This window comes from Podarcis melisellensis, assembly GCF_964234715.1.
Source record: "Podarcis melisellensis genome assembly, chromosome: 1".
NCBI lineage: Eukaryota > Metazoa > Chordata > Lepidosauria > Squamata > Lacertidae > Podarcis > Podarcis melisellensis.
In genome coordinates this window covers 16,711,942-16,738,169 of record NC_138528.1, presented here as the reverse complement: position 1 = coordinate 16,738,169, position 26,228 = coordinate 16,711,942, and the positions used below count along the sequence as shown (strand labels likewise).

Here is a 26,228-nt window from a genome sequence, read left to right as displayed (position 1 = left end):
CTGGGCTTGACAAAACCCCCAAAAGTCCAGTATAGACAACTTATAGATACCAGCCAGGTATCATTTGCAGAAAGACTCATCAACCAACTATCATATGTTCTTAGAACCACTGAAATATAAGTGACTGCCCAAATGAAACTTGCCAGGCTGTTAGAAACACAGAAGGTCTTTAGTTCACACACTACTCGCTTGTGGAGGGCAAGTGTGTTGAAAAGGGGCTCAGGGCTGCACCTTTAGCTATGAAATAAAAGTTTCTTCCTCCTGCTTCCACCATCACCACTGATTGTGTGCAGTAGAATGTCTGAAGGGGTGAGGCTGCCTGTGCAATTTGCAACCATGACTCCAAGTTGCACCGGGAGCCTCCACTCACAGGAAAGAGGTTCCTGCTGCAGAGATCATGCTGGTCAGAATGGTGAAGGCAGAAGGAGCAGCTTGACTTGAATGAGATGGTCCCAAGCTCCCTCTCAACCGGCTTGTAACAAGTGGACAGCGCTTTTGATAAGGCCAAATTGCAATCATGTCCACTGTAACTAAACAACCGAAAAAGGAAAAACAAAGACAAATGTATATTCTGGATGGAAGAGTTTAGTTTATCTTTGAAACAGGCACAGCTCCTAGATGTAAAAACATGCCTAACACAGCTCTCACGGTAGCAGAATCTGGCATTGACCACCTTTGTAATCAGTGTTTTTCTTAATATTGCGTTCCGTGAAATAGGGTCCTCTTGTTGACAAAGCAACTCTTTTCCAGGTAATTGGGTTATCTTGCTAACCCGTAATTAGTCAAATGAAGTCCTAGGCCAAGGTCTGTTTTTTCCAAACACAAACTACGTATTCCCAAAGTCACTGGTGACAACGGAGGGCAACTTTGAAAGTAACTTGCTAGAAGCAGAGAGGTACGTTGTTAGGGAGAGGCGGCAGACGAGAGGCTAGGGCAACACCAATCAAGTGTGCTCTATGTGTACTGATAAATCAACATGCACTTCTGTAATTAGTAATCAAACGCCAGCTTCCGCGGAGTCATAAATTCCTTCACTATTTCATCGGTGATCTGCTTTCGCCTTTGCTGGTGAGCAGCGATCAAGGGCTGCAGTGTTTCAATCAACGCCTTCTTGAGTTCTCCTGTCAGCAGTGCTCCACTTGTATAGGCCTGCCAAGAGAATACCAGGGTCATATCTGGTAACATCTGGGGAAAGAACCCTCCTGCAAGTCTCCTGGAAGGAACAGCTGCTGGCAAGCAAAGCAATCTGTTTGTCTTAATTACATACATCATTCCCTCTGACGTATCTCTCGAGCTGCCATAGAAAGGGAAATTTTTAGGCACAGAGGATCCTGGTTTAAGGCCTAGAAGTTTGAGCCGATGACTCAGTGAGGACTTTTTTTATTATTACTCCTAAGGGCACTTACTGAGGAACACTTTGCAGAGATTAGCTGCCTCTTACTTTAAGCCACTGCGTTGTGTTCAGAGCATAGAGGAAGAAGGATGGGGTTGCATTCAATGTAGCACAAAGGTGAATACTGTGTCAGTGTGAGGATTTCTTTGTGCGTGATGGAAAGTTCTCCTCTCCGCCCCCCATGCATGCCCCAAATCTCTTCCAGGTTTCTCCCCAACCCTCTGGAGCAGATTTGGTGATGGTGTGCATGGAGGGAGGGAGGGGTATCCATTTGCATTAGGGCTAATTCTTGCACTAGTACAAAACGTTGCATACCTTTTGTGGACTTTCCTATCCTTTTAAATCAGGAGTGAAGGATGGGTTCTGATGCCTCAACAATCCGCCATGATGAAAAGCCTGCAATTTTTTTCCCTGGGTGATTTGTATACTGATTGTACATTCTTCTTTCATGGGAAATTTACAGAGCATAGAAGGAAGCGTCAACTCGCTGCCAACACAGCTAAATGGAGGCCCTAAAAATGTTTCAACTGCATGCACAAACAGGATCAAATAAGAGCAGAACATAATTGGGTCTTCCTGATCCTCAGCCTATGCCTGGCAACTGCAGTGAGTGCAGTCTGCCATCAAAGCTGGGTGAAGATGTGAAGTCTAGCCTGAGTATGACTAACACAGGCTCTCTCCCACTGTGTAGGAATAATAGACATTCTCTGAGACAGATGATAGCTACTGCCTCTGCTACCATCGTTTTCAGAGTGCTTATGTGGCTTCCATTCTTACACACACAACGAAGCCCGCACCCAGAACTTGCCAGTCAATTTGGACCCAGGAGAGGAAGATATAGAGGAGTGCCAGGAAGGGGGAATAAAATCTGTTGAGCCGCTATTGCAAAATCATGATTGCCTATGTGCTTTTATCTGGGTAGTGAGGCATCTCACTGAGGGAGGGGGGAGAGAGATAAGAATTACCTGCTTGATTTGTTCTAATTTGTCGTCATCTTCGAGGAAGAAGGTGAGGTACATGTAGGACACATCCACATCACAGTTACCTCCATATTTCCGGTGCTCTTCCACTGTGTCTTTGCCACCAGAGAAGGCATGTTTATTGATCTGGAACAGAGATCCAAGGACTTCAGCAGGCTATCTCTGGTCTACAATCTGAGCTACTTTTAGCTATATATAAAGAAATTCTGGAAAACCAGTCAGAAGGGATTATCATGGAGCAACTCCAAGAATCATAATGCTTGAAAAGTCCAGAGGTCATCAAGTCCATGTAGAGGTTGTCAACACATCATTCTTCAGCTCACTCAAATAATCCAGACATAGTATACCACCATGGCCTAGTTTATTATACCATGGCTGTTATGTGTTGCTCCTGCTCAGAAGCTTAGGCATGGCTTGCTTAGCGCCAACAAATCTTGATGTGAAGTCTTTTTTGCTTTACAAACCTTGTTGTGTTTTAACTATGATTTAACTGTGATCTCAGTACCTTTCCTTAACTATGGTTTATTTGACCACACTACCCTAGATGCTTACCAAACTACAAAAGACAAGCAGCTGGAAAACAAGCTAAACATTCCAGAAACAAGCCATGGTTTTTTGATCATCTGTGGGACAACTTATGTTAAGTGGCAGGCCAGAACGACTAAAAGTGTGTGTGTGTGTACACACACACACAGACACACACACACACACACACGGGTTTATATAATGGTTTTTAGGGGGCTTTTATTTTGAGATTAATTTTTTCAATTTGTTGAATATAAACTTTTTGCAGGGTGTAATGAAAGCTGGGAAATAAATGAATACAATACAGTAAAATGAGTAAGCATATGGCGTTATGCCAAAGGGTATGCGTATGTATGCACACACACACACACACACACACACACACACACACAGCCTCATAAATACTGGAACTCTGCATAAGAGATTCATGCAACACACTGGATTCTCATGTCACAAAATAAGGGAAGCCCTACCTAATGCCAAAGCAAAACTCCTACCTCTATCCGTTATTAAACAGCTGAATGATAAAAAAATTATTTGTCATGAGATGGCAATCTGAAACTGACTGACAAGTTTGCTCTTAAATTCTCTGGGAGGATATAGCTGGCATTTGGGCAACGGCATGTGAAGTAAGCTGAAGGTATTTCAGAAAAAAGCCAAGAAATCATGTTTTGTCCTGTTAAACCTTTGTTTTGTCTTGTTAAACTTTTGTTTTGTGCTTAATTCTTTATCCATGTACCACACTGCAACACACCCAGTGCACTTCCCTGGCAAAGAGTCATGCCTTCAGGGGTCTGCAGACTTCATGTTGGAACACACTAAATGAACCATGTTTCAAGAGCAGAGTTGACTTGTCCATTCAGAGCCAGGCGGTCTGTGATTACAAACCACAGCAGCTTCAACACAGATTGATGCATTAAGCTTGGCTTGCCTAGCAACAGCCACCTTGTAGCAAGTGATTTCTGGTGCCTAGGACAAAACGAGTTCTGGTAGCTTGATTTACATCACAAGGTGTCAATCTTTTAAAAGCATGTATTATTATTTTTTAAATAGTGACACCACCAGGTGAACATTGACGTCAGCCCCAGGCCTGTGCCAGATGAGCAAACAGGATGTTTAGTACATTAAATATTACATCTAGTTTATCTGAGAGTGCAAGGAGCTCACTGTGTGTGTGATCCAGCCAGCTTCAGAATATTGATTAGCTTCAGATATTTGTTATGGTACAAACTGTGCAAGGAAACAAAGAAATTTGGTAAGCGGTTTGTAAAAGTAAGATGGTGCACTGGAACCCAGGTGTGATGAAAAATAATTGTATACACTGCCGACTTTTGTTTTCTTACCTTTGTTTTTATTTGCTTGGGTGTGTCAGTGAGAAAAATAGAGGAGTTGGGGTCACTAGAGCTCATTTTTGTTTGTGCACCTTGCAAGGCTGGAAAGAAGACAGAATGCAGCAACGCTGGCTTGGAAAAGCCGAGCCGAGGGGCCACGTCTCTCGTCATTCTGAAGTAGGGATCCTGGAAAACAACAAGCAGGAACAGGCTTGTGTGCGAAGCGGAAAACCAATGATTCACAGTTGTTTGCTGTGTGAGTTCAAGTGATGCAAAATACTACATAGCAAAGAGAAAGCCTCTTTCAGGATCTAAGGCACAATAGATAAGCTGAACCTGGCGAAGCTCTGAATTGATGATTTGCTGTTGGGAACAGAGAACGACGTCTTGTTATTTGTTAAATCGTAAGAGGAGCCCCCTGGATAAGGCCACTGGCTCATCTAGTCCAGCCTCCTGTTTTCACAGTGGCTGAACGGTTTGCCTGTGGGAAACCAGCAAGCAGGGTTTGAGCACAAGAACATTCTCCCCTACAATGGTTTCCACCAACTGATATAATAAATAACAACAACAACAATTTATTATTTATACCCTGCCCATCTGGCTGGGTTATCCCAGCCACTCTGGGTGGCTTCCAACAGAATATTAAAATACAATACAGTGGTACCTCAGGTTAAGTACTTAATTCATTCCGGAGGTCCGTACTTAACCTGAAACTGTTCTTAACCTGAGGCACCACTTTAGCTAATGGGGCCTCCCGCTGCTGCCACACCACCGGAGCACGATTTCTGTTCTCATCCTGAAGCAAAGTTCTTAACCCAAGGTACTATTTCTGGGTTAGCGGAGTCTGTAACCTGAAGCGTATGTAACCCGAGGTACCACTGTAGTCTATTAAATATTAAAAGCTTCCCTAAACAGGGCTGCCTTCAGATGTCTTCTAAAAGTCTGGTGGTTTTTTCTCTCTTTGACATCTGGTGGGAGGGCGTTCCACAGGGCGGGTGCCACTACCGAGAAGGCCCTCTGCCTGGTTCCTTGTAACTTGGCTTCTCGTAGTGAGGGAACCGCCAGAAGGCCCTCAAAGCTGGACCTCAGTGTCTGGACAGAACGATGGGGGTGGAGACGCTCCTTCAGGTATACTGGACCGAGGCTGTTTAAGGCTTTAAAGGTCAGCACCAACACTTTGAATTGTGCTCAGAAGCATTGCTGTGTCCAACAGAGGCAGCAGAGCACAGCCACCATGGCTAGTAGCCATCAGTAACCCTATTCTCCATGAATTTGTATAATCCTCTTTTGAAGCCATCCCAATTGGTGGTCCTCATGACTGCCTGTGGGAGCAACTGCCACAGTTTAACTATGTGTTGTGTGAAGAAGTGCTTTTTTAAGCATTACTGAACCTTGCAAGAGGAAAGGGAAGCATTCGTTCCATGGACTTCTTTAAGTTATCTTACGATCCAAAGCTATATAATTATAGGATGCAATTAAGAGATACACAGAACTCATCGAGCTCCGGTAATTACACAGCTTTTTGGCCATTTAGATTTAATGGAAGTGTTTTAAAAGATTTTAAAAAGAAGAGTTTCCTACCTGGTCAATTGCGCATGGGATCAGACACGGAATGTTGCTCTTGTTGTTGAAGATCTGTGGAAATGATGAGCTGAAGGATGGAGCTGCTTGAATAGCAGGAAAACTGATTTTACCTGGAAGGGAACAAATCACACACATTTGTGAGTTTGCTTTCAGCAGCAAGCTAATGGCTTTAGACTTCATTTTGTGAGTCGCTCTGAGGCAGCTGACAAAAGCGCACCTAGGACTGGAGTGCCAGCACCAGCTATTCCACAATTTAACAAGGACAAAATTCTTTCCAGTATGTTTACTGATGGAATTTTAATCTTGTGCTTCCTTCAAGGGGTTCAGGATGATTGACAAGGTTTTCCACGCTTCATTTTATCACAACAACCTTGGTTAGGCTGAGAGTGACCCTGATGCTTTGATATAGTTGCTGAACAACTCCCACTGGATTTTTGCTTCTATTCATGAATTGCTAGAAACCTGTTGGGAACTCACCTATACAGTCACTGTCTGTAAAACCGAAGATTCCTTTCACTTGGTTGAATGTCACATGCTTTTGGATTTTAACAATATTCCTATAGAATCCTGGGCTCATCCTGAGAAAGAAGGGGAGTCAAAACTAAAAATTTAGACAAGGAAAATAATGCCTTCTGGAGAATATTCACAGGCCAGCACCACAATCTATTCTACCTTTTTTTTGTTTTGTTTACATACTTTATGCAGAACTACAGATACAAATTATTTGTACTTAAAGAACATTTACAAAGGAATATTTTGATTATTCCCCCGCCCCAAAAAGGTGTTGACAAAGATCACTATGACACTAAGATAGTACAGTCGTATCTTGCAAGTTGAACAGAATCCATTCCAGAAGTCCATTCGACTTCCAAAACCAAAGCACAGCTTCTGATTGGCAGCAAGAAGCTCCTGCAGCCAATCGAAAGTTGCGGAAGCCCCGCTAGACGTTCGGCTTCCAAAAATAGTTCGCAAACCAGAACAGTCACTTCCGGGTTTGTGGCATTCGGGAGTTAAAACGTTCAGGAACTAAGCTGTTCGAAAATCAAGGTACAACTATAGTAAGTTATCTTTGCTCCGATTCAGTACTTTCTCAGCAATCTTTTGTTTTTCCCCCAAGTAAAAATAATGCATAATTACTGCAATTGTCTTGGGATGCCCCTTTCAGACCAGGCTATTTGTAGGCTTGTCACCGTAAACCAAGTAACGAACAGAACATAATTAAAAGATTTAATTATAAACAGAGCAATGGTCACCCTATGGAGGGCCATAGGCTAACCGCTCCCGGTTAAGATGTTTGTATGTAAGAAAGTATACCATGTTTCTCTGACCAAAAATGTATGGAAAAATATTCTAGGTCACTTTGAACTGCTGCCTAAAAGGAATATTTGTAAATGATAGGGACCAACTTTTGCAGTCAATGTGCTTCCAAGCCAAGAGAGAGACAACATATGCAGTACACGTAAAGCTTATTTGTGCAACGCCTTCTGCTTCTATGATCGGAACCCAGGGAGCTGCCTGAGGACGATGGAGATGACTGGCCTGTCTTGCTTAGCCTTGTCTCTGGCAGTAGCTCTACAGTAGGGGTCGGCAAGCTTTTTCAGCAGGGGGCCGGTCCACTGTCCCTCAGACTTTGTGGTGGGCCGGATTATATTTTGGGGAAAAAAATGATGCAAGAGCATCACGAGCCCCAGTGGCTGCTTACCTGGCGGCGGCGGGACGATGAGCGGCACGAGAAAGGGCTCCGGAAAGGGGCTGCTTAAAATGGTGGCCGCTCAAGTGCTACTGCTGCTGTCACCAACAAAGCCCAGCCCCCTTCCTCCTCTAGGCAGGGCGGGGAGAAGCCAGGAGAAGGGAGGGAGGAAGTTCCGCTGCTGCCATGTGAGGGAGGGAGGGAAAGAATGTGTGCGCTGGTGATCCATTCGACGATTCCTGGACTGTCTGCGGGACTGTCCCGTGGACCTTAGTTTGCCTAGCCATGTTCAATGGGATTTCAGGCAGCAGTCTTCCCCTGCCCTACCTGGAAAAGCTGGGGATTTAGCGCTGCTTTACCACTGACCTATGGCCGTTCCCATATCTCAGGTGCTGTTTTACAGTGGGCGTCTGTAAATAAAGATTTTTTTATTTTCAGTCCCTCTCCCTGGCTATAATTAAGATGAAACCAAGAAAAGGCAGTGACTGCGGTGATTATGATCTCCAACCAGACTAGTGTACTTAAAAAAAGGGAAAAAAAAGGAGTGGTGCCAGATTGACTCAAAAGTTTTACATTTTACAGTCCTCAGGTCTGCAATCCCCGGAATATTAAAACTCTACGGAAAACTACAGGCAGCTTCCTTGCTGGCCCGCCAAACAATCAAGTGCAACTCAGTTGAAGATCTGGTTTCCTTTTGATAAATTCCTATTTCCTCTGAAGCTGAAACGACCTCGAGGGGTTGCAGAAGCACTGCGCCCCCTACTGGCACTTAATATGATAACCATATCCATGACCTAACACTCTGGGATTCTTTCTTAAGGCTCGAGGGCGTGATAAAGACACACTGGGTTAACTGGTGTTTAATGGAATCCAAAGAAAAATGCATTTACTTATTGAAATTTTTTAAACCGCTTAATCAAATCTCCCTCTACTACTACTACTACTACATATGAAGGCAGCCCTGTTTAGGGAAGCTTTTAATGTTTGATGTATTACAGTATTTTAATATTTTTTGGGAAGCCGCCCAGAGTGGCTGGGGAAGCACAACCAGATGGGCGGGGTATAAATAATAAATTTATTATTGTTGTTGTTATTGTTATTATTATTATTACTACATAATAATAATTAGTAAAAACACAAATAAAATCAGTAAGATGTTTAAAATGAATGTAGGCGGTTTAATTATGTTTCTGGGAAGGCTTGCTGAAATAGGTTTTCGGCAGGTGCGTATGAGAATATACCAAGGTCTACATACAGGGAGTTCCCAAGCACAGATGCTGCCACGTCGAGACAGACTCCTTGCAAATTGAACATTATACGTCATTTCTAAAAGTGCAAGTTCCGCAGATAGAAGTGATCAAATAGGCATTGCTATTTCCTTCTTTAGTAGGAGCATTACTTTTCAGTAATATTCCCTTTCTTCTTACTGAACAAAGCTTATTTTACATCTGAAGGCAGCCCTGTATAGGGAAGTTTTTAAATGTTTAATGCTTTATTATGCTTTCATATATGCTGGAAGCTGCCCAGAGTGTCTGGGGCAACCTAGTCAGATGGGTGGGGTACAATTATTATTATTATTATTATTATTATTATTATTATTATTATTATGTGTCATGCCTTGCCATGGACTGCATCTTGTTATCTTGGGCAAAATGGTTCATCTCCCCCTGCCACCCCAGCTAAATTTGATAGAAAGTTTGAGATCACAGAAAACAACAGAAGACTTTTGATCATGCAAAGTTTCAAAGAATACTTAGAAATGTACCCCAAATATTCCAGATCAGAAAAGATGAAGGTTTTATTTATGTCAAATCCGCAGGCTATAATGTCCTTGATGTTTTCTATAGCACACTGATAAGCCTTCTCAAGTGTCATATCCTTCCACAGGTACTTCTCATCATCGGTTATCTGTATGACTAGGGGAACATTAAATACTTCCTGTAACCACCTGGTTAAAAAAAATGAAACAGATTTAGCTTTAGGGTGGGTCCTAGTTAAATCATTAGCCAACATGGTAATCTTTATACAATAGTGCAATCTGGGTTGAAATTAAATTTATTCAGATTCCTTTGACAGACTTTACAGAATCGTTTTCTCAGCTGCAAAGACTCTCCTAAATCGATTTATTTTAAAGATGTGGTTATGCACACTATGGGTATGCAATGTCCAATTTGAACCTCAATTTGGCACTTTGGAAAACAACTAGCCTCAATCTGAAGTGATTCAGAAGAGATCAAATCCATGCTGGGGAAAAGCGGCTTTGTTTCTATTCCATGTTGGAAAACAGCTATAATTTCCCCCCATTTGGCAGAAGTGGATGAAATTTGCAGGCAGAGTAGCTCCTCCAGACTGGATCAAGCCTGCCAAATTATCTGGATACTAAATGCTGCAATTGTGTCATGCAATCACAGAAATGGGTAAAGCGCATTTCCTTTCACTGCTACTTTGACGAAATCTTGGTTGTGCAAACAGCAAGAAAAATATTTTAAATCTGCATTCAAACAGAGGTGTCAAAGTTGAGAATCAGAGAGAAAGGAAGGGATTCACATTTGGCAGCTGTTTCATTGCCCAGCCTATTCATGAGTTACAGTAGCAATTGCAGCCCTATTTCTGCTTACAAAAGGTGCCTCTGCCGGGTTGTGTGTGTGTGTGTGTGTGTGTGTGTGTGTGTGTGTTTTGCAAACTCCCCCTAAATGCCCACCCCTGTGCATCATTCCATGGTCTTCAAGAGGACCCCCTCCCCAAAATCACCAGGTTCATTTGAATAGGCAAAAGGGGAAAGAAGAACTCATCCATAAATTTCCTTCCATTCATGGATCTGAGCCCCAATTCTTTGAATCACAGGTTCTTATTGTCTAGTGCTTTGTATGTTGTCTTAAACGAGTAGCAAATATATAATATGAAATGTTATATACTTCCAGAGTTACTTACTTTGTGAAAGTAAATGGGATAAGGTGACCAACATGCATTGCCTCGGCTGAGGGACCTCTGCCGGTGTATAGGTAGAATGGCTTCTTATTTTCATAGGCATCAAGAATTTGGTTCATATCTCTGGAGAAAAGTAAAGATACAGAGTTTGACCTTTTAAAAGATGAGCTTGACAAAATGAAAAAAGCATGAGAAGTGCCAAAGAAGGCAACATGTCATTTTTGTGACTACAATTTGTATTTTAAGGAAAATATTGTAATTTAAATAGTGCAACTGGGGCTTGCATGCAGTGGAAAAACCTGACACCCCAGCTATGCAATTTAAAGAATTATGCAAGACTCCTTTACCATTCACCCCACAAGAAAGTTGGCTTTTGCTTTCTCTAGCAGAGATGTGTGTGAAATAGTACATGGTACAACTGTACAAAGTGTAAAAAAGAGGCTGACAAACCAGCAATTAAACCTACTTACCTATGAGAAAAGAAGATTCCTCTGCGTAGGAAGTGGTGTGGTTTATGCCCAGTAACTCTTTCTATCCGGTTGATGAGGTCTTTATCAATTTTGCTGCTGCCAAATCGAACTGAAGCAACCAAAATGGGCAATAAATATTATTATTATTATTATTATTATTATTATTATTATTATTATTATTATTATTATTATTTAGTTGCTTGTTACACAAAAAGGTCTTCAAGTGACTTAGAGCATATTCACATACTACAGTACAGTCATACCTCGGGTTACAGACGCTTCGGGTTGTGTGTTTTCAGGCTGCGCACCATGCCGAACCCGGAAGTACTAGACTAGGTTACTTCTGGGTTTCAGCACTTTGCACATGCGCAGAATCGCAACCCATACGTGCACAGTCGTGGTGCTGCAGGTTGCGAACGCTGCGGGTTGCGAACGTGCCTCCCACATGGATCATGTTTGCAACCCGAGCGTACACTGTATAGGTAAAAATACAATATAATATTATAGACGCATTCAGCAGTGATATACTGCTATCTAAATCACCACTGAATTAGCAATACAGCATAGCAACGTGATCCCACCACTCCAAATAAAAACAGGGGAATTGTTAAATATTTTGGCTTACCATTACCCTTAAATGTCTACAAAAATGTACAAAACTACATCTACACTCTTCTTTAATCAGATTCCTGATCCCCTTTTCAAACTGAGCTACTTCATTCTCAGTAAAAACCGTCAGAGTTATAGTGCAACCTTTAGAAAGTTTATTCAGAGGTAAGTGCCATCAGATTCAATGGTTCATATTCTCTAGTTAGTGTGCTTTTGACTGCTGCCCTAGAAGCACAAATCACCCTCTGAAATTTCTCATTATTTCATTCTTTCCTTAAGGCAATGCTGAACATAAGACTAGATTGATCAAGTCTGAGGAATATCTAGTTCAGCCTTCTGCTTCTGACTGTGGCTTGTGAGAAACCTCCAGGAAACCCACAAGAAGGGTTTGAAGACAAATGGTGTTAGGCAGCAATACTGCCTCTCAAAAACTGGAAATAGAAAGGGCCGCTTGAGCACAATGGAAAACTTGGTTAATCTGAGCACTTCATGACAAAAACGCAGCAGACAGAGTATGTTATATTATAGATTTTTAAAATCTTTTAAAAATGGACAGAACACCACGTACCTATAAGTTTATCATAATCCACTCCCTTTGCATTGGATGTCTGTACTGTCCAAGGGTCTACAAAATCATTATCTTCTGTGTCTCCTGGACCATTACTGACCGGAGTGAAGTCTGTTGGAGGGGAACCTGGTTTATATTCCTCACCTGTCGCTGTTTTATAGCTCAGTTTTAATGAAAGTAACAACTTAACTGCTGTATCAATTTCATCCTGGGGTGAAAGAAGAAAACACACACAAGGCAGTGTTCAGGTTAATAAAATGCAGAAAGCTGTGGCCTTGCAGCTACATTATACAGAATAGGAAATGTTCTATATGCATGAAGTCATATGTGTGTTTGTGTGGTTTTTTCTTGCGTGTGTACATACATACATATATGAATGAGAGAATGAATAACAGGTTGAAGACGAAAGTGGATGGGGCAGAGAGATGAAGCAGCTGGCTCTCCAAACTCCATGTAAACAAACCAAATGACCTGCTTGTCTAACCTTGAGCAACGTCACTCAAGGTCTCCATTTCACTTTTCCACTTGCAAAACTAATACAAATATTTACTTACCTTGTAGGGGCTCTGTAGGACTTGAAAGAGTTCTTAAATGTGCAGAGAAGCTAATATTTCCTTTACAGACTTACCCTAACCACCCCTATCTGCTGCTATCAAATCCCACCTGAAAACTCAACTTTTCCACTGTTTCCCATTGGATTAGCCCTTTGTTCAACACTCAACTGCATTCTTACCCATGTCTCTAACCTATCGCTAATCTAAAATGCCCTGAAAATACAACCAGGTAACTAATTAGCCTATCAAATACATTACTAAAACATGGGCCACAAAGAACAAGTTTTATAAAAAAAAAACACACCAGGCACGTTCATAGAAGGTGGGCTTATTAATGGACATTAGCCATGAGGAGTCAAATGAAACATCCTGATTCAGAGCTCTTACTGCTGGACATGTAGGGCTGGGGTGGAAACAGCATGGCAGGACTACTGCACTGTTATCCCAATATATCTGGATAAACACCATAGAAAAAATGATCCTGGACTAGAGAGACCCTTTGTTGGATTCAGAAGGCAATTTTAAATGATTTTGGACTCAGACACAGGACACTCCCGCTGGCAAAAAGAGTAGGTGGGAAGAGAATATATTTTTGCCAAGCCCACCTTCCCCTCGCAGTCTGAAAAGTGTTCCAGAGGGTTGAAGGACCCCCTAGAACAGTATGGGGGTAATGGAGGAGGCAGAAGGGGGAAACTGAGGCAAAAAGCCTCTCCCCGTTTTCCTCCAGTAGGCATGCCCACTGGATCTCAATCCTTTCACCAACCAGAAGGAGCTCTTCTGCTTCTGGAAGGGACACTCTAGATCAATCCCTTATATATTAAAAGTCTCAACCAAGGAACTTAGAAATTACTGTTTTTGTGAGATAGCTACCTTTTTTAAAAAACAAACACCCCTCCTTTTTAAAGGAGCTTGTAGATGTAGAAATTCAGTTTTATTAAAAGTCTGTCTATCTATCTATCTATCTATCTATCTATCTATCTATCTATCTATCTATCTATCATCTATCTATCTAAGTTGCATAACTAGATTCTACTAAAATAAAATTCTAACTGGAAAACTAATATTGCTAAGAGTTCAGTTAATGAAATACAATTTTACCTTTGGTGCTTTCTCAGCTTTTAGCGATCTGACTTTTTCTCCTTGTGCAGTCACTTGTTCAAACAGTTCAAGAGGATTAAGAGAGCAAAAGTCACAATTCTGAAGGTCTGCCATTTTCAGGAGTGTGAAGGATCTTTTCTGTTTATAGTTTAAAGTGCAACTTGCAGCTTCTTTTTATCCAGAAACTTCAAAACAGCCTGGAGGAGTCTAGAAGATAAAAGACAATGTATGCTTTAATCTTTGGTAGCTAGTTTTATAAATGTTGCATAGGTCAAGCATTATTTTTATGTACAAACACACAAAATAGGATTCAAGTTTTTCAAACACATTTATTTTTAAATCTAAGAATACTGTACATGAATACATTGATTTAATATTTAGCACCCACCTGGTAGGCCCAACAGAGCTTTATTACTGGAAAACAAACCTCATTCCAAAATCAAAGTCAGAGGCTTTCCTGAAGCAATTAGGCATGGCATTTACAGAGAAGCTTGCTCAAGCCAAGTCAGTTTACAAACGTGTTTGTCATCAAGGGCAAAGGTTCCTTAGCCTTCCTCCCATCTTTTTGATCTGATGCTATTCTGGGCATCATTTAGCACTTAAACAGCTCAGTCCTATATGTGCATTATCATTCTGCTGCTCTTCACCCTATGGTCCCAGAGTGGGCCACAACAATTTAAAGTACAATAAAAACAGTTTTAAAACTTAAAATTAATATATGTACTCACAAAAAGGGTGGGTTTTGAAAAGATACATCTCAGGTGTCAAAGGCCAGGGTAAAGAGGTGTGCTTTCAGCATTCGCTCAAAGCTGTTTAATAAAGTTGCCAGGCTCTCCTCTGTGGGGAGGACGTTTTGCAATTTAGGAGCTGCCATAGAGAATCTTTGGCCCTCCAGATGTTTTGGACTACAATTCCCATCATCCCTGACCACTGTTCCCGTTGGCTAGGGATCATGGGAGTTGTAGGCTAAAACATCTGGAGGGCCGAAGGTTGTCTATGCCTGCCATAGAGAATGAATGCCCTCTCCTTGGTGCTGTAGCTGGGAATGAATGCCCTCAACAGGTGCTGTAGCTGGGAAAAGGCATGCCTAGCCACCTAGGCCACCTGAGCCTCCAGTGATAGCACCCCAAGGTGTGGACCTGCTCCTTCCAGGGGAGTGCAATGCCATCCAGGAAGGTTGTCTCCCCACCTCCTGTACATGAAAACTGGGGACACATATCATCTCTGTCTTTTCAGGATTCAACTTCAATTTCTTGGCCCCTATCCAGCACATTACTGCTTGCAAGCACCACTCTAACATTGCATCTGCCTCTCCAGATTCAGAAGAAGAGAAGAAGAGTTTGGATTTGATATCCCGCTTTATCACTACCCTAAGGAGTCTCAAAGCGGCTAGCATTCTCCTTTCCCTTCCTCCCCCACAACAAACACTCTGTGAGGTGAGTGGGGCTGAGATACTTCAAAGAAGTGTGACTGGCCCAACCAAGGTCACCCAGCAGCTGCATGTGGAGGAGCAGGGACGCGAACCCGGTTCACCAGATTACGAGTCTACCGCTCTTAACCACTACACCCCACTAGAACAGAGAGATAAGAGTTGGGTGTCATCCAAATGTTGATGGCACTTCATTCCAATGGCAGCTCCCAAAGGCTTCCTATAGATGTTAAATAGCATGGGGAACAAGGTGGAACCCTGCGGGACCCCACAGAACAACTCTCATGGTGCTGAACAGTAGCTTCCCAAGCTACTTTCTGGAAACAGAAAGAGGAAAGAGGAACTGTTGAACCACAGTGTCCCCAATCTCCATATCCTAGAGATGCTCCAGAAGGACACCATGATCAGCAATATTAAAAGCTGCAAGGGATCAAGGAGAATGAGCAGGTTCATACTCCTCTATCTCTCTCCTGACAAATGTCTTCAACCAAGATGGTTTCAGTGCCATGGTCAGGCATGAAACCAGAATGGAATAGACTTGGAAGTTAAGTCCCGCAATATTCATGGGGCTTACTTCCAAAGTGCTGTTGTAGCCTTCAAAAGGAAGCCACAAGTCCCAGTGTGTAAGCATATCCTTTCACAGCTTTGAATTTTCAGCAATTTCTCCACAATTCTCCAATTTCCATAAATCCCAATACAGCAATATCCCTTTTCACTGCAATACTCCTCCATTTGCTTGATTGCATCTCAAATATCACTTCTGGAACAAACACACCATACAATGAATCGAACTAAAGCCAATCAGTGTTTTAACTTGCTGAGTAAACCATTATTCTTGGAACTTGACTTGGGAAATGAATATCTGCTTTAGATTTATTAATTACACTTCTGCCTAGCTCCTCGGCTATGTGTATCATTGCTACTTTTTCCTCAACACTTAAAAAACAGGGTTTCATAGTATGCTTTGAGAATTCTATTCCACTCATCTACATGCCCTTATTACGATGCCAAATGCTTTGCCTTAGTCAATTACGCTTAAGCAAAAAATTACATGTAATAACTCTTCCATCTCCACTTCTCCACTCAAAAAATCTATTCCCATGGGATCTAATTTCAGTCTCAATTTTTCTTAGAAATTTTCTGCCAATCATTTTTAATGCATTTTACTTATTCAACAAATAAGTGAAATGGCAAACTTATACAATGTCTGCTTTTGAAATGAGGAAAAGACAGGGTATATTTACAATTTTCAGCCTTCAGTTTGTTTTTCAGATGAGCTCCCCAAAACTGATGCAAATTCTGGTAAGCTCTATCACTATCATTTCCCCAAAACACAGACAAAATGCCACCAGCTTCTGGACACCCTATGCACATCCTGCGTCATGCCATGCTCAAGAGGATTGGGAGAACCCTCAGAACATTCACCTTAATACAACGTTGACAATAGCCTTATGGAAATTACAATGGTCACAGTCCTGAAAAGAACCAAACCCGGATTTCCTTTGTAAATGCTGTTCTATAACACTGGGTAAATGTTTGCTTATTTATCGCCCTCACCCTGCCCAACTCAGAAGAAAATGGTAGCGATGCTGAGTGTACCTCAATTATGGATCACAACCCCGGCCAACAGATTTTCAAGAGCTACATCCCACCGAATGGCAAGATAGAGCACACAACTAAATTTGAAATATCATTAGACAATACTTAGTCAACCATTCCTTAAGAAACGTACAAGACCGGCGGTTCTTTACTCTCCCCAGGCAGGTTGTTCCATTCCTGAACTGCTCACACAAATGCAAACTTTAGACCCCAGAAGGCAGAAAGCCTATCAGTTAAGGAAGTATTAAAACCCCACAGGTGCTCACTTTCCCTGGCTCCTGCTTAAACAGGACAGTATCCCTGCCTTCTCTGTACAGTGGTACCTCTGGTTACGTACTTAATTCATTCCAGAGGTCTGTTCTTACCTGAAACTGTTCTTAACGTGAAGCACCACTTTAGCTAATGGGGCCTCCCTGCTGCTGCGCCGCCGGCGGAGAACGATTTCTGTTCTCGTCCTGAAGCAAAGTTCTTAACCTGAAGCACTATTTCTGTGTTAGCGGAGTCTGTAACCTGAAGCGTATGTAACCTGAAGTGTATGTAAGCCGAGGTACCACTGTATAGCACAAGGGAACACTGCATTTTAATTGCCCTTTTAAGGTTATAATACAGGGGCCAGCAAACTTTTTTAGGAGGGGGGCGGTCCACTGTCCTTCAGACCTTGGGGGGGGACTGGACCCACTGCCTCCTGAAAGCACCCCCCTCCCGAAAGGCCCCCCTGCCTATGCCAATCACACCGCAGCCACCGACGCTGCCTTGTCATCGGCAGCGTCGGCATCCTCTGTCTCGGTGGGGCACAGAGCCCAAGCTGCTGGCCTGGGCGGAGGGGGCAGCCTCCACGCAGCTGTTACTTTCCTTCCCGCTTGGCTGCTTCCTTCCGCCTGGCCACCTTAGCGGGAAGGAAGAGGCGGTACCCAAATGCCGCTGGCCTGGGTGGTGGAGGCAGCCTCTGTGCTGCTGCCGCTTCCTTCTCGCTTGGCTGCCTCCTCCCGGTCAGACGCCTCAGCAGGAAGGAAGGGGCGGCGCCCAGAGGCGTCCACGGCTTCTGACTGGCTGCAGGAGCTTCCTGCAGCCAATCAGAAGCCGTGCCGCGGATGTCAGTCTCCGTGCAGCGAGGCCTCTGTGCCGCGCCTGTTTAGTGCAGGGATTGACCGAGCGGGCGGCAGGGTCTGCAAGGTTCACAGGCCAGATTAACGAGCTTGGTGGGCCGTATCCGGCCCGCGGGCCTTAGTTTGACAACCTCTGCTATAATATATAAGAAGATTTACATTAATGTTCTTTGCTCACTCCATTACAAAATCAATAAATATTAACGTGTCAAAGTGTACGATTAACAGTGTATTTTTAAATCACTAGCATAAGCAAAAATGCCCCAATCTTTCAGAATGAAGCAAGAGAGTACAGATTTTCAGGCAATGTACCCAGGAGCCCTGGAATTCCTTGGAAGCTTAGCAGAGCCTCCTCCATCTGAAAATCAGTAATGGTTGTCAAGCTTTTCTGCAAGGCAGTTTCCCTCCCCGTTTCCACCACCTGCAATGTGCAATAAAGTGCATATTGGGAGTATTCTAGGGCATATTCTCAATGTGTGTGAGTCCATAAGCCCAGCTGTTATATGTGAACCCTAAGATAACTCCCAAAACCCTCTGCAAGACACAAGAGGTTCCATGGCAAATACACAAGTTGTGTACAATATTCCTTATCAGGGAAATAGTTGTTGAAAGGCCTCCCAGAAGGTAGAAAATGTGAAAACCAGAGCAGTAACACACTCATGCGGATGGTCAGCCACAGTGCCCCTTCAAATGTTTGTTTGGAGGGCAGGGGGAAAGGTGACTGGGAGGCAACTTCAATCACTAACAATGGTCTGTCAGAAAATAGCAAGCAGTTCAGCCTTCTTCCAAGTGTCTAAGTATACAGTGGAAGCTCGGGTTGCGAACATGATTCATGTGGGATGCATGTTCACAACCCGCAGTGTCTGCAATCCGCAGCAGCGCATCTGTGCATGTGGGGTTGTGATTCGGCACATCTGCGCATGCACAAAGTTCAATTTAGTGCTTCTGCGACCCCCAAAATCCGGAAGTAACCTGTTCCGGTATTTCCGGGTTTTGGCGGTCTGCAACCCGAAAAAATGCAACCTGAAGCGTCTGTAACCCGAGGTATGATTGCACACAGCTCTCAATTTGGGCTCTTACTGCACACTCTGCTAACTGACTGCATTTTGGTGGGAGGTCTCTGCCCAAAAAATAATGTTTTATGTTGCCTTTTATTAATGCTTTAAATTATTATCTTGTGTTTTAATATTGCAGTTTACTCTGTGCCCTGTAAATGGTAGAAGAAGAAGAAGAGTTTGGATTTGATATCCCGCCTTTCACTCCCTTTAAGGAGTCTCAAAGCGGCTAACATTCTCCTTTCCCTTCCTCCCCCACAACAAACACTCTGTGAGATGAGTGGGGCTGAGAGACTTCAAAGAAGCGTGACTGGCCCAAGGTCACCCAGCAGCTGCATGTGGAGGAGCAGAGACGCGAACCCGGTTCCCCAGATTATGAGACTACCGCTCTTAACCACTACACCACACTGGCTCTCTGGTACCTATCTGGTACACTGGTACCGGGAACATGTGCTTATTGGTAGCTTTAAAAATATAGCAATAAATAGTAATTAACTTTTTTAAAAAAATAGCTTGTAGCACTGTCTGGTGAATAGTAAGAAAGGCTTGGAACTATTAGCACTCAGTACTTTAAGTGTTCAAAGCACTTATCTTACGTTATCTCAGTAGATCAATATTAACATATTCTGTGGAAGAGGCAAGCTTTGAACCTAAGATTTTGGGGTTGACAGCTTAGTCTCCATAGGCAGCTCAACACTCTTTTTGACAGACATGATTGCTAGGTGCATGTTATTATTTCCTTCAATAATCATGGAAAGTCTGCATGACATATACACGCCTTAAAAAGACCTGTGCAGGGAATGCTGCGAACCCTAATTGGGACAATGCTGATGACTCTCAGCCTGCTCAACTCACAAGTTCAGAGTCAGCCTTGAAAGCAAAGCTATTTCTCAATCGGATTACCCCACTTTTTGGAATAGGGCCAGGAGAGACAACCGCCATGAGATGCCATGACAGACCAGTGATTCACTGGTTTCCTCTGGATTGCAGCAGCTTTCCAGGCTCTCAGAAAGAAGTCTCTTTGCTAGCCTGGCTACAGGAGATGTGACCACTAGGGAGCATGGAGAGAGACTGTAGCTCATTAATCCAGGGCATGCTATGTAGGCAGAAAGTCCCAGTTTCAATACTCCACATTACCTTTAAAAGAGGGATCAAATAGCAGCTGACAGGAAAGATCTTTGCCAAAGACCCTGGGAAACTGCTGAGCTAGATGAACAAAAGTCTGACCTTGTGTAAGGAAGCTTCCTATGTTCTCCAAATCCACCTGCAACTCCTTCTGGCCCCACTCCTGGGTGAACAACTTTCTTAAATAAAATAAAAAAGCCCTTCCTAAAAGATGTAAGGGGAGACCAAATCCAAATGTGGAAGAATGGTTATGAATTGTGAAGCCTCTGGTATGAATTTTGCCTCTGCCAAGAACTCACCAGCTGACCTTAGGCAAGCCATTCTTATCTCTGTCTCAGTTCCCCCTCTGCCGTAGCAGAGGTATAATAACGATGACTTACCTTGCAGTGTTGGTGTAAGGATGATAGTACATGTGATATATAGTACATGTGAACTTCAAGCATGTAAAGTGTTTTTAAAACACTGGCAAGGACTATACAAATGCCAAGTATCATCATATTTTGGTTAAGGTGATCTAAGAAACTCAGTGCCCGGTCTCAGGATGGACAAAAAGGTCACATACAATGTTTGCCATTCGGCAAAGAAAGTGGTGACAGTGGGAGTGGAAGCAGAGATCATGCCTCCTCAAGATGGTCCAGACACACCAGTCTTCTTTCCTTCAGAAAGGGACTCCAACCAAGCAATTCCCCTATGAGGTAATGCTACATTTGGGGCATGATAGAGGTATATAAGATTACACATGGTGCAGAGGAAGTGGATAGGGAGACTGACTGACTGGTTGATTTCTCTCTGTCTCTCATAATAGCAGAATCTAAGGCCACTCAGTGAATGTTGGAAGATTCAGGACAATCAAAAATTATTTTTTTTCCATAAAAATTATATACTGCTTGATTGCAGAAAAAACCTCAAAGCAGCTTGTACAAGAAAAACAAGACAATAAAATTTTCACTAAAGATTCACAACCATAATTTAAAACACAGAGGAAGTTAAAACCACAATAGAATAGACCAAAACAAATTAAAATTCCTACAAACTTTCTAAACATCTGAGTAAAGGTAAAGGTAACCCGACTGTTAGGTCCAGTCATGGATGACTCTGGGGTTGTACGCTCATCTCGCTATATAGGCGGAGGGAGCCGGCGTTTGTCCGCAGACAGCTTCCGGGTCATGTGGCCAGCATGACTAAGCCACTTCTGGTGAACCAGAGCAGCGCACGGAAACGCCGTGTACCTTCCTGCCAGAGCGGTACCTATTTATCTACTTGCACTTTTATCTACTTGCACTTTCAAACTGCTAGGTTGGCAGGAGCTGGGACCAAGCAATGGGAGCTCACCCCATTGTGGGGATTTGAACCGCCAACCTTCTGATTGGCAAGCCCAAGAGGCTCAGTGGTTTAGACCACAGCGCCACCTGCGTCCCAAACATCTGAGTAGGCTTGCCTAAATAAGAAACATCTTCAGCAGGCACTGAAAATAATATAATGAAGATATCTGCCTGATATCAAAAGGCAGGGAGTTTAAAGATGTTGGTGCCGCCACACTAAATGACAGAGTTCTTACAGATGCAGTCCAGGTATTATGTGGCACCTGTAAAAGTGCCAATTCTGCTGATAGAAGTGGTTGAGTGGGCACATATGGGGTGAGGAGATCTCGTAGTCAGCTAAACAGATCCCAAGATGTTAAAGGCTTTATAGTACCTTTCCCACACAGGGAACACTGCTGAACTATGGCATTTGTTCCTACAAGATATAGCCAGTCCTACTTTTCTAGAAAAAAGAGACGCTGGAACTCACCACAAACGCCTCCCTTGTTCTCTTATAACAGCAATGGCGCCCACCTGAGAGGTGCCAGAACTTAGTTCTGGTGAGTTCCAGCTGGGAAAAAAGCCCTGTAATTAGTGATGAACAAGTATGGTACCCACTAAGGAAGAGCAGCAGTTTAAAATGCTTGAATATGCTGAACTGGAAGGTATAACGAATAGGATAAGAGAAAAGGATGATAAGGAGGATTGGAAAATGTTTATTGAATATTTTGGGATCCGGTATAAACAAGTAAACAACCTAGCAGGTCTTCAGTAAATCCCGCAGAATAGGAGCTAATACAAATCAACAGAGGAAGGAATTAGAAGATTACAAATGTAGAATACGTGATTTAATAGGAAAAATAAAGAAACCAGGAAAAGGGTGGAAGGGAAGTCACCAGGTATACAGCTGTAAGTCCAGATTGGTATGAAAGTTGTACAACTGGGGGGTGGTGGAGGGAAGGGGATGTGGGCTGTGCTGTTTTTCTTTTCTGTCTCTGTATTAAAAATGCAAATAATTTTTTTAAAAAAGGAGACAAGGTGAGGCAACTGCCTCAGGCCACAGGATCCACAGGGGGAGCAGATCCAGATGTAGATCTCCCCCCCTTGCTCCTGATGTAGTTCTTCCCTCGCCCCTTCTTCCCTGGTGGGGAGGCGTGTGTGTGTTGGCATTTGGGGAGGGCGGTCTGACTCAGGCAGGGCCGGGTTTAGGTTTGATGAGGCCCTAGGTTGCATTTTAATATTTCAATATTTCAATGTTGTATTTAATGTTGTATTTTAATCTTGTTTTTAAGTTGTATTCATTCAACTTGTTTTTATTATTGCTTGATGGCTGGGGAGGGCGGGGTATAAATAAAAATTATTATTATTATTAGGTTTGATGGGGCTTTTTATAAGTCCAGCTCTCGGACTTAACAGGTATCTAAAGCCATTTGAACATAACAAATAGGAGCCTACACAACCATAGCTGTCAACTTTCCCCTTTTCTTGCAAGGAATCCTATTCGGAATTAGGGAATTTCCCTTAAAAAGAGGGAAACGTTGACAGCTATGTACACAACACAAACCACTACTGCTGTATGTAGGTTTTATTTTATTTTATTAATCTTATATTTTGGATATGTACATCCAGGGATTTTTTTTTCCTTTAATTTTTTTTGGGGGGGCCCCAAGAGAGTGGGGCCCTGTCTTTTTTGGGGGGGAACTACATGAGAGGAGAAGAATGGGTCAGTTGGGCGACGGGTCGGACCCCCACGGTCTTCTTCCCCCGCCCAAAGGCCTCCCACTCAAAGGGTGGGCTGCAGGGGCGCCTCTCCCCCGACTACTCGCCTCTCCCCCCCCCTCCAGCTCCTCACCTGCCTAAGGAGACAGCCGCTTCTCTCAGCGCCTCTGGAAGAAGCCGCGATTCCCCTTTGCATCAGCCAAGTGCGTCGCTCATCGTCGTCCGGGCGGGAAACACGCACCTGAGCCCGGAACCACCGGTGAAGAGGAGCGAAAGAGGACAGCTAGGCCCATGCCCAGAACTGAGGAAGGGAGGAGGCGAGGTCTTCGGTGAGAGCCGCTCCGTAAGCCGAAGGGGGCGAGCAAACAAACAAAAACACAGAACGAAGGACGCCGGTGAAGGGGGTACCGGGGGGGCCCGGACCGTTCGATGCCGGGTCGAGTTTCCTGAGGGAACCGTTTCAGCGGGAAGCACCTGCCCACGCTGCGAAGCCGAGCGGCAAGCAGCGCGGTGGGAGGCTGCGTGAGGGCGGTGTTACCGTGAAAGGGGTCCCCCCGTGCATGGAAACCGGTCCTGGTCCCTTTTTGGCAGACGTTGGCTGCAGGCAGTACCGGCGGAGCTGCTTCGCGTGGCACTCGGGCCGCTTTGAAGCGGGGGAAAGGAGGTTTTTTATGCAAAGTACGTGCTGAAAGCGCCCCTGTTTCACAACTCTTGTTACTGTAGCTAAGCTTAATATAGTTGTAGAAAGCCTTCCTATATGGCTACCTTGTAATACAGGCGTACAATCCCCTCCCCCAAAGTCTATGTATGTTTATTTGTGTTTTTTGGGGTCTACTGGCAAACACAGGTTTTGATATAGATCTAACAATTCTGCTAGTTTTATACATTCCGGGGTCGGGTAGGGGAAAGGTATTTGCATGCCACACTCAGGTTTTCCTTCTTCATGGTGGTGGCATATTGATAACAGAATTATCTACAGTCTTTAGGTAACAGGAAAACGTGCGCTTTGAAAGCTAAGCTTTCCACAACATTTTAGAGAATGTGCCAGTTCCACAGAAGTGGTTTTTTTGACCCTTGGATGCTGCTGTTTTGCAGTTGTTGTTTTTTAAAGTGTCCCTGGCTCCAACATATACATATTTCTTGTCATAATTCAGTTTCATTTAGTGTTTATGCATGGAATTGTTAAGAGCTGCCCTTGTAAAAAATAAGAACGTGCTTCAGCAGGGTGCTGCGCTAATTTTAGCAGCAGCACACTTATCTGTTCATAATTGATACATTATTAATGATAAGTTAAAAAACAAATGGTCACACATAGTCTTGAGCCCACTGCCAATTCATTAAGCAAAGAGACAATTAAATGCATCTGTTTATTTATTTATCCATCTGTTTTATTATTTTCCAGTGATGGTTGTTCCCTGCACTTGCTTTTTCAGAAAACCAAATGTAGTGGGGAGCACACATACATTCCCTTGCTCGTTATGATACAGGTTTGCTGCTGGGACAAGCCATTTGAACACTAAAGCTAGCTGGCTCTCTGATTCAGCACTTTCTCATTAAATGTTTGCAGTTTTCTTTTGAGTAAAAATATTCAAATTACTGGAATTGTCTTGGGATGGCCATAGTTATTTTCAGGCTGTTAATGCAAACTGGAATGTGTTAACTTAATTAAATATTTAATTATGAACATAGTTATGTGGAGAGTCACGAACCACCCTGGTTTGTAAGTATGAAAGTATTCTATGTTTCTTTGACTGAAAAATGAGTTATTTAAAGTGAATTTCCTTAAATTTGTAGATTTTCATCGCAGAAGCTTTTCACTGTTTATGAAGATCTAAAGGGAAAATTTAGAGGATTCTGTTGCAGCCGACTTGATGAACCCCTCACTTGTTGCTTACGAAGATTCAGACTCTGAGACAGAGGATAGGGAATCTGAAGATGCCACTGCCAGTGGAATAAATGTTACAAATTCTGCTATGATTGCTGCTCAGCCTTGTGATGGGACAGTCAAAATTTCTGATAGCACATTCCAACCTGTGGAATACATTGGCAGTTCAAGGAGTAACATGTTTCATGAAGATACTCTTCTCCGGCACCTAAAACCTAATAAAAACTATATGGCAACCACACTTCTTAAGAAATTACAGCCTGATACACCTAGACTATTTTCTGCAAATGAGAGTTGCTCTCAGAAGAGGTCCTGCGATTACAGCGAAGTTACTCTACAAGGGCTGAGACCATATATCCCTAAAAGACTGCGGCAGGAAAAAAATCCGCTTCTTTGTGAAGCTGAAGACAGTGGCCAGAGCACAAGTTGTGCAGCCAAACATGATACAGCAGGAGAACAGATGTCCTTTAATACTTCCCAATATATTATGCCATACATAGGTTCCAAGTATGGGATAACTGAAATTCCTAGGAACCTGGTATTTCAGATGTCTGATCACAGCGGTCCAGTTAATGTGGTCCAGTGGTGCCCTGTGCAGAAGTGGAGCCACATGTTGCTCTCTGCATCTATGGATAAAACTGTCAAGGTAATATGTTGCAGAGTGAATGTGTTTGTGTCTTTTGGATGGAAAATTAGCATTTATTCCCCATAGGAAAAGAGGTGGGAATATAATCAATTTTAAAAGTCTCTAGTGTGTCCCTGTGAGCCTTTTTTCTGCGGAACTGGCAGATTCATGTAGAATTGTGTAGGCACCTGTCTGTTATGCAGTGCAGTCTGCATTTTACTCTGACAGAGGTTATGTACTGATGGAAATTATGGATTTCTGTACTGTCTGTGAAATTGGATTTCTGCAAGTTGAGGGGGTGGGAAAAAGTGCAGACTCTGCTGAACTCTGACACTAGTTCGAGTAAGTCAGAGAGAAACTGTAGATGGAGCTGGTGCATTGTTCCTTAAAAAAACTAGAGGATTCCCCCCCCCCTTTCTACCTTCTTAGTTGTGGGGAAATGGGAGCAGCAGAATTCTCAGTGCTCTTGCAGGAGACCAAGGAGATCTATATTTAGATTCAAAGGAATCTAAATATAGCACCTGTGACGCTGCTGATGTCAGCAGGCGCAGCATGGCACACTAAAGTCCCTCCTTGCCCTCTGATCTGGCCTCTGGTTGGCTATATGAGGGCACCTTCAAATACTTATTTCCCCAGGTATGGTAGTGGCTAATT

General features: G+C 43.2%; 2 protein-coding genes across 2 annotated transcripts in view; one reads left to right on the top strand and one right to left on the bottom strand.

Annotated features, from left to right (window-relative positions):
• Nucleotides 1–567: 567 nt before the first annotated feature.
• WARS1 (tryptophanyl-tRNA synthetase 1) lies at nucleotides 568–23,212 on the bottom strand. The gene is made up of 12 exons (XM_081913175.1): nucleotides 23,198–23,212; nucleotides 21,836–21,916; nucleotides 13,731–13,937; nucleotides 12,079–12,286; nucleotides 10,902–11,010; nucleotides 10,435–10,554; nucleotides 9,269–9,451; nucleotides 6,291–6,391; nucleotides 5,811–5,923; nucleotides 4,242–4,415; nucleotides 2,359–2,499; nucleotides 568–1,149 (listed from the first exon to the last, which is right to left on the bottom strand). Exons 3-12 carry the CDS (start codon nucleotides 13,842–13,844, stop codon nucleotides 991–993), a joined length of 1,422 nt encoding a protein of 473 aa, XP_081769301.1. The 5' UTR covers nucleotides 13,845–13,937; nucleotides 21,836–21,916; nucleotides 23,198–23,212; the 3' UTR covers nucleotides 568–990.
• Nucleotides 23,213–23,427: 215 nt separating this feature from the next.
• Nucleotides 23,428–26,228, top strand: part of WDR25 (WD repeat domain 25) — a 109,735-nt gene continuing 106,934 nt past the window's right edge. The window contains exons 1-2 of the mRNA XM_081912881.1: nucleotides 23,428–23,742; nucleotides 24,859–25,595. Of these exons, the coding sequence (XP_081769007.1) occupies nucleotides 24,936–25,595 (660 nt within the window). The 5' untranslated portion in view covers nucleotides 23,428–23,742; nucleotides 24,859–24,935. The remainder of the gene's footprint in view (nucleotides 23,743–24,858; nucleotides 25,596–26,228) is intronic.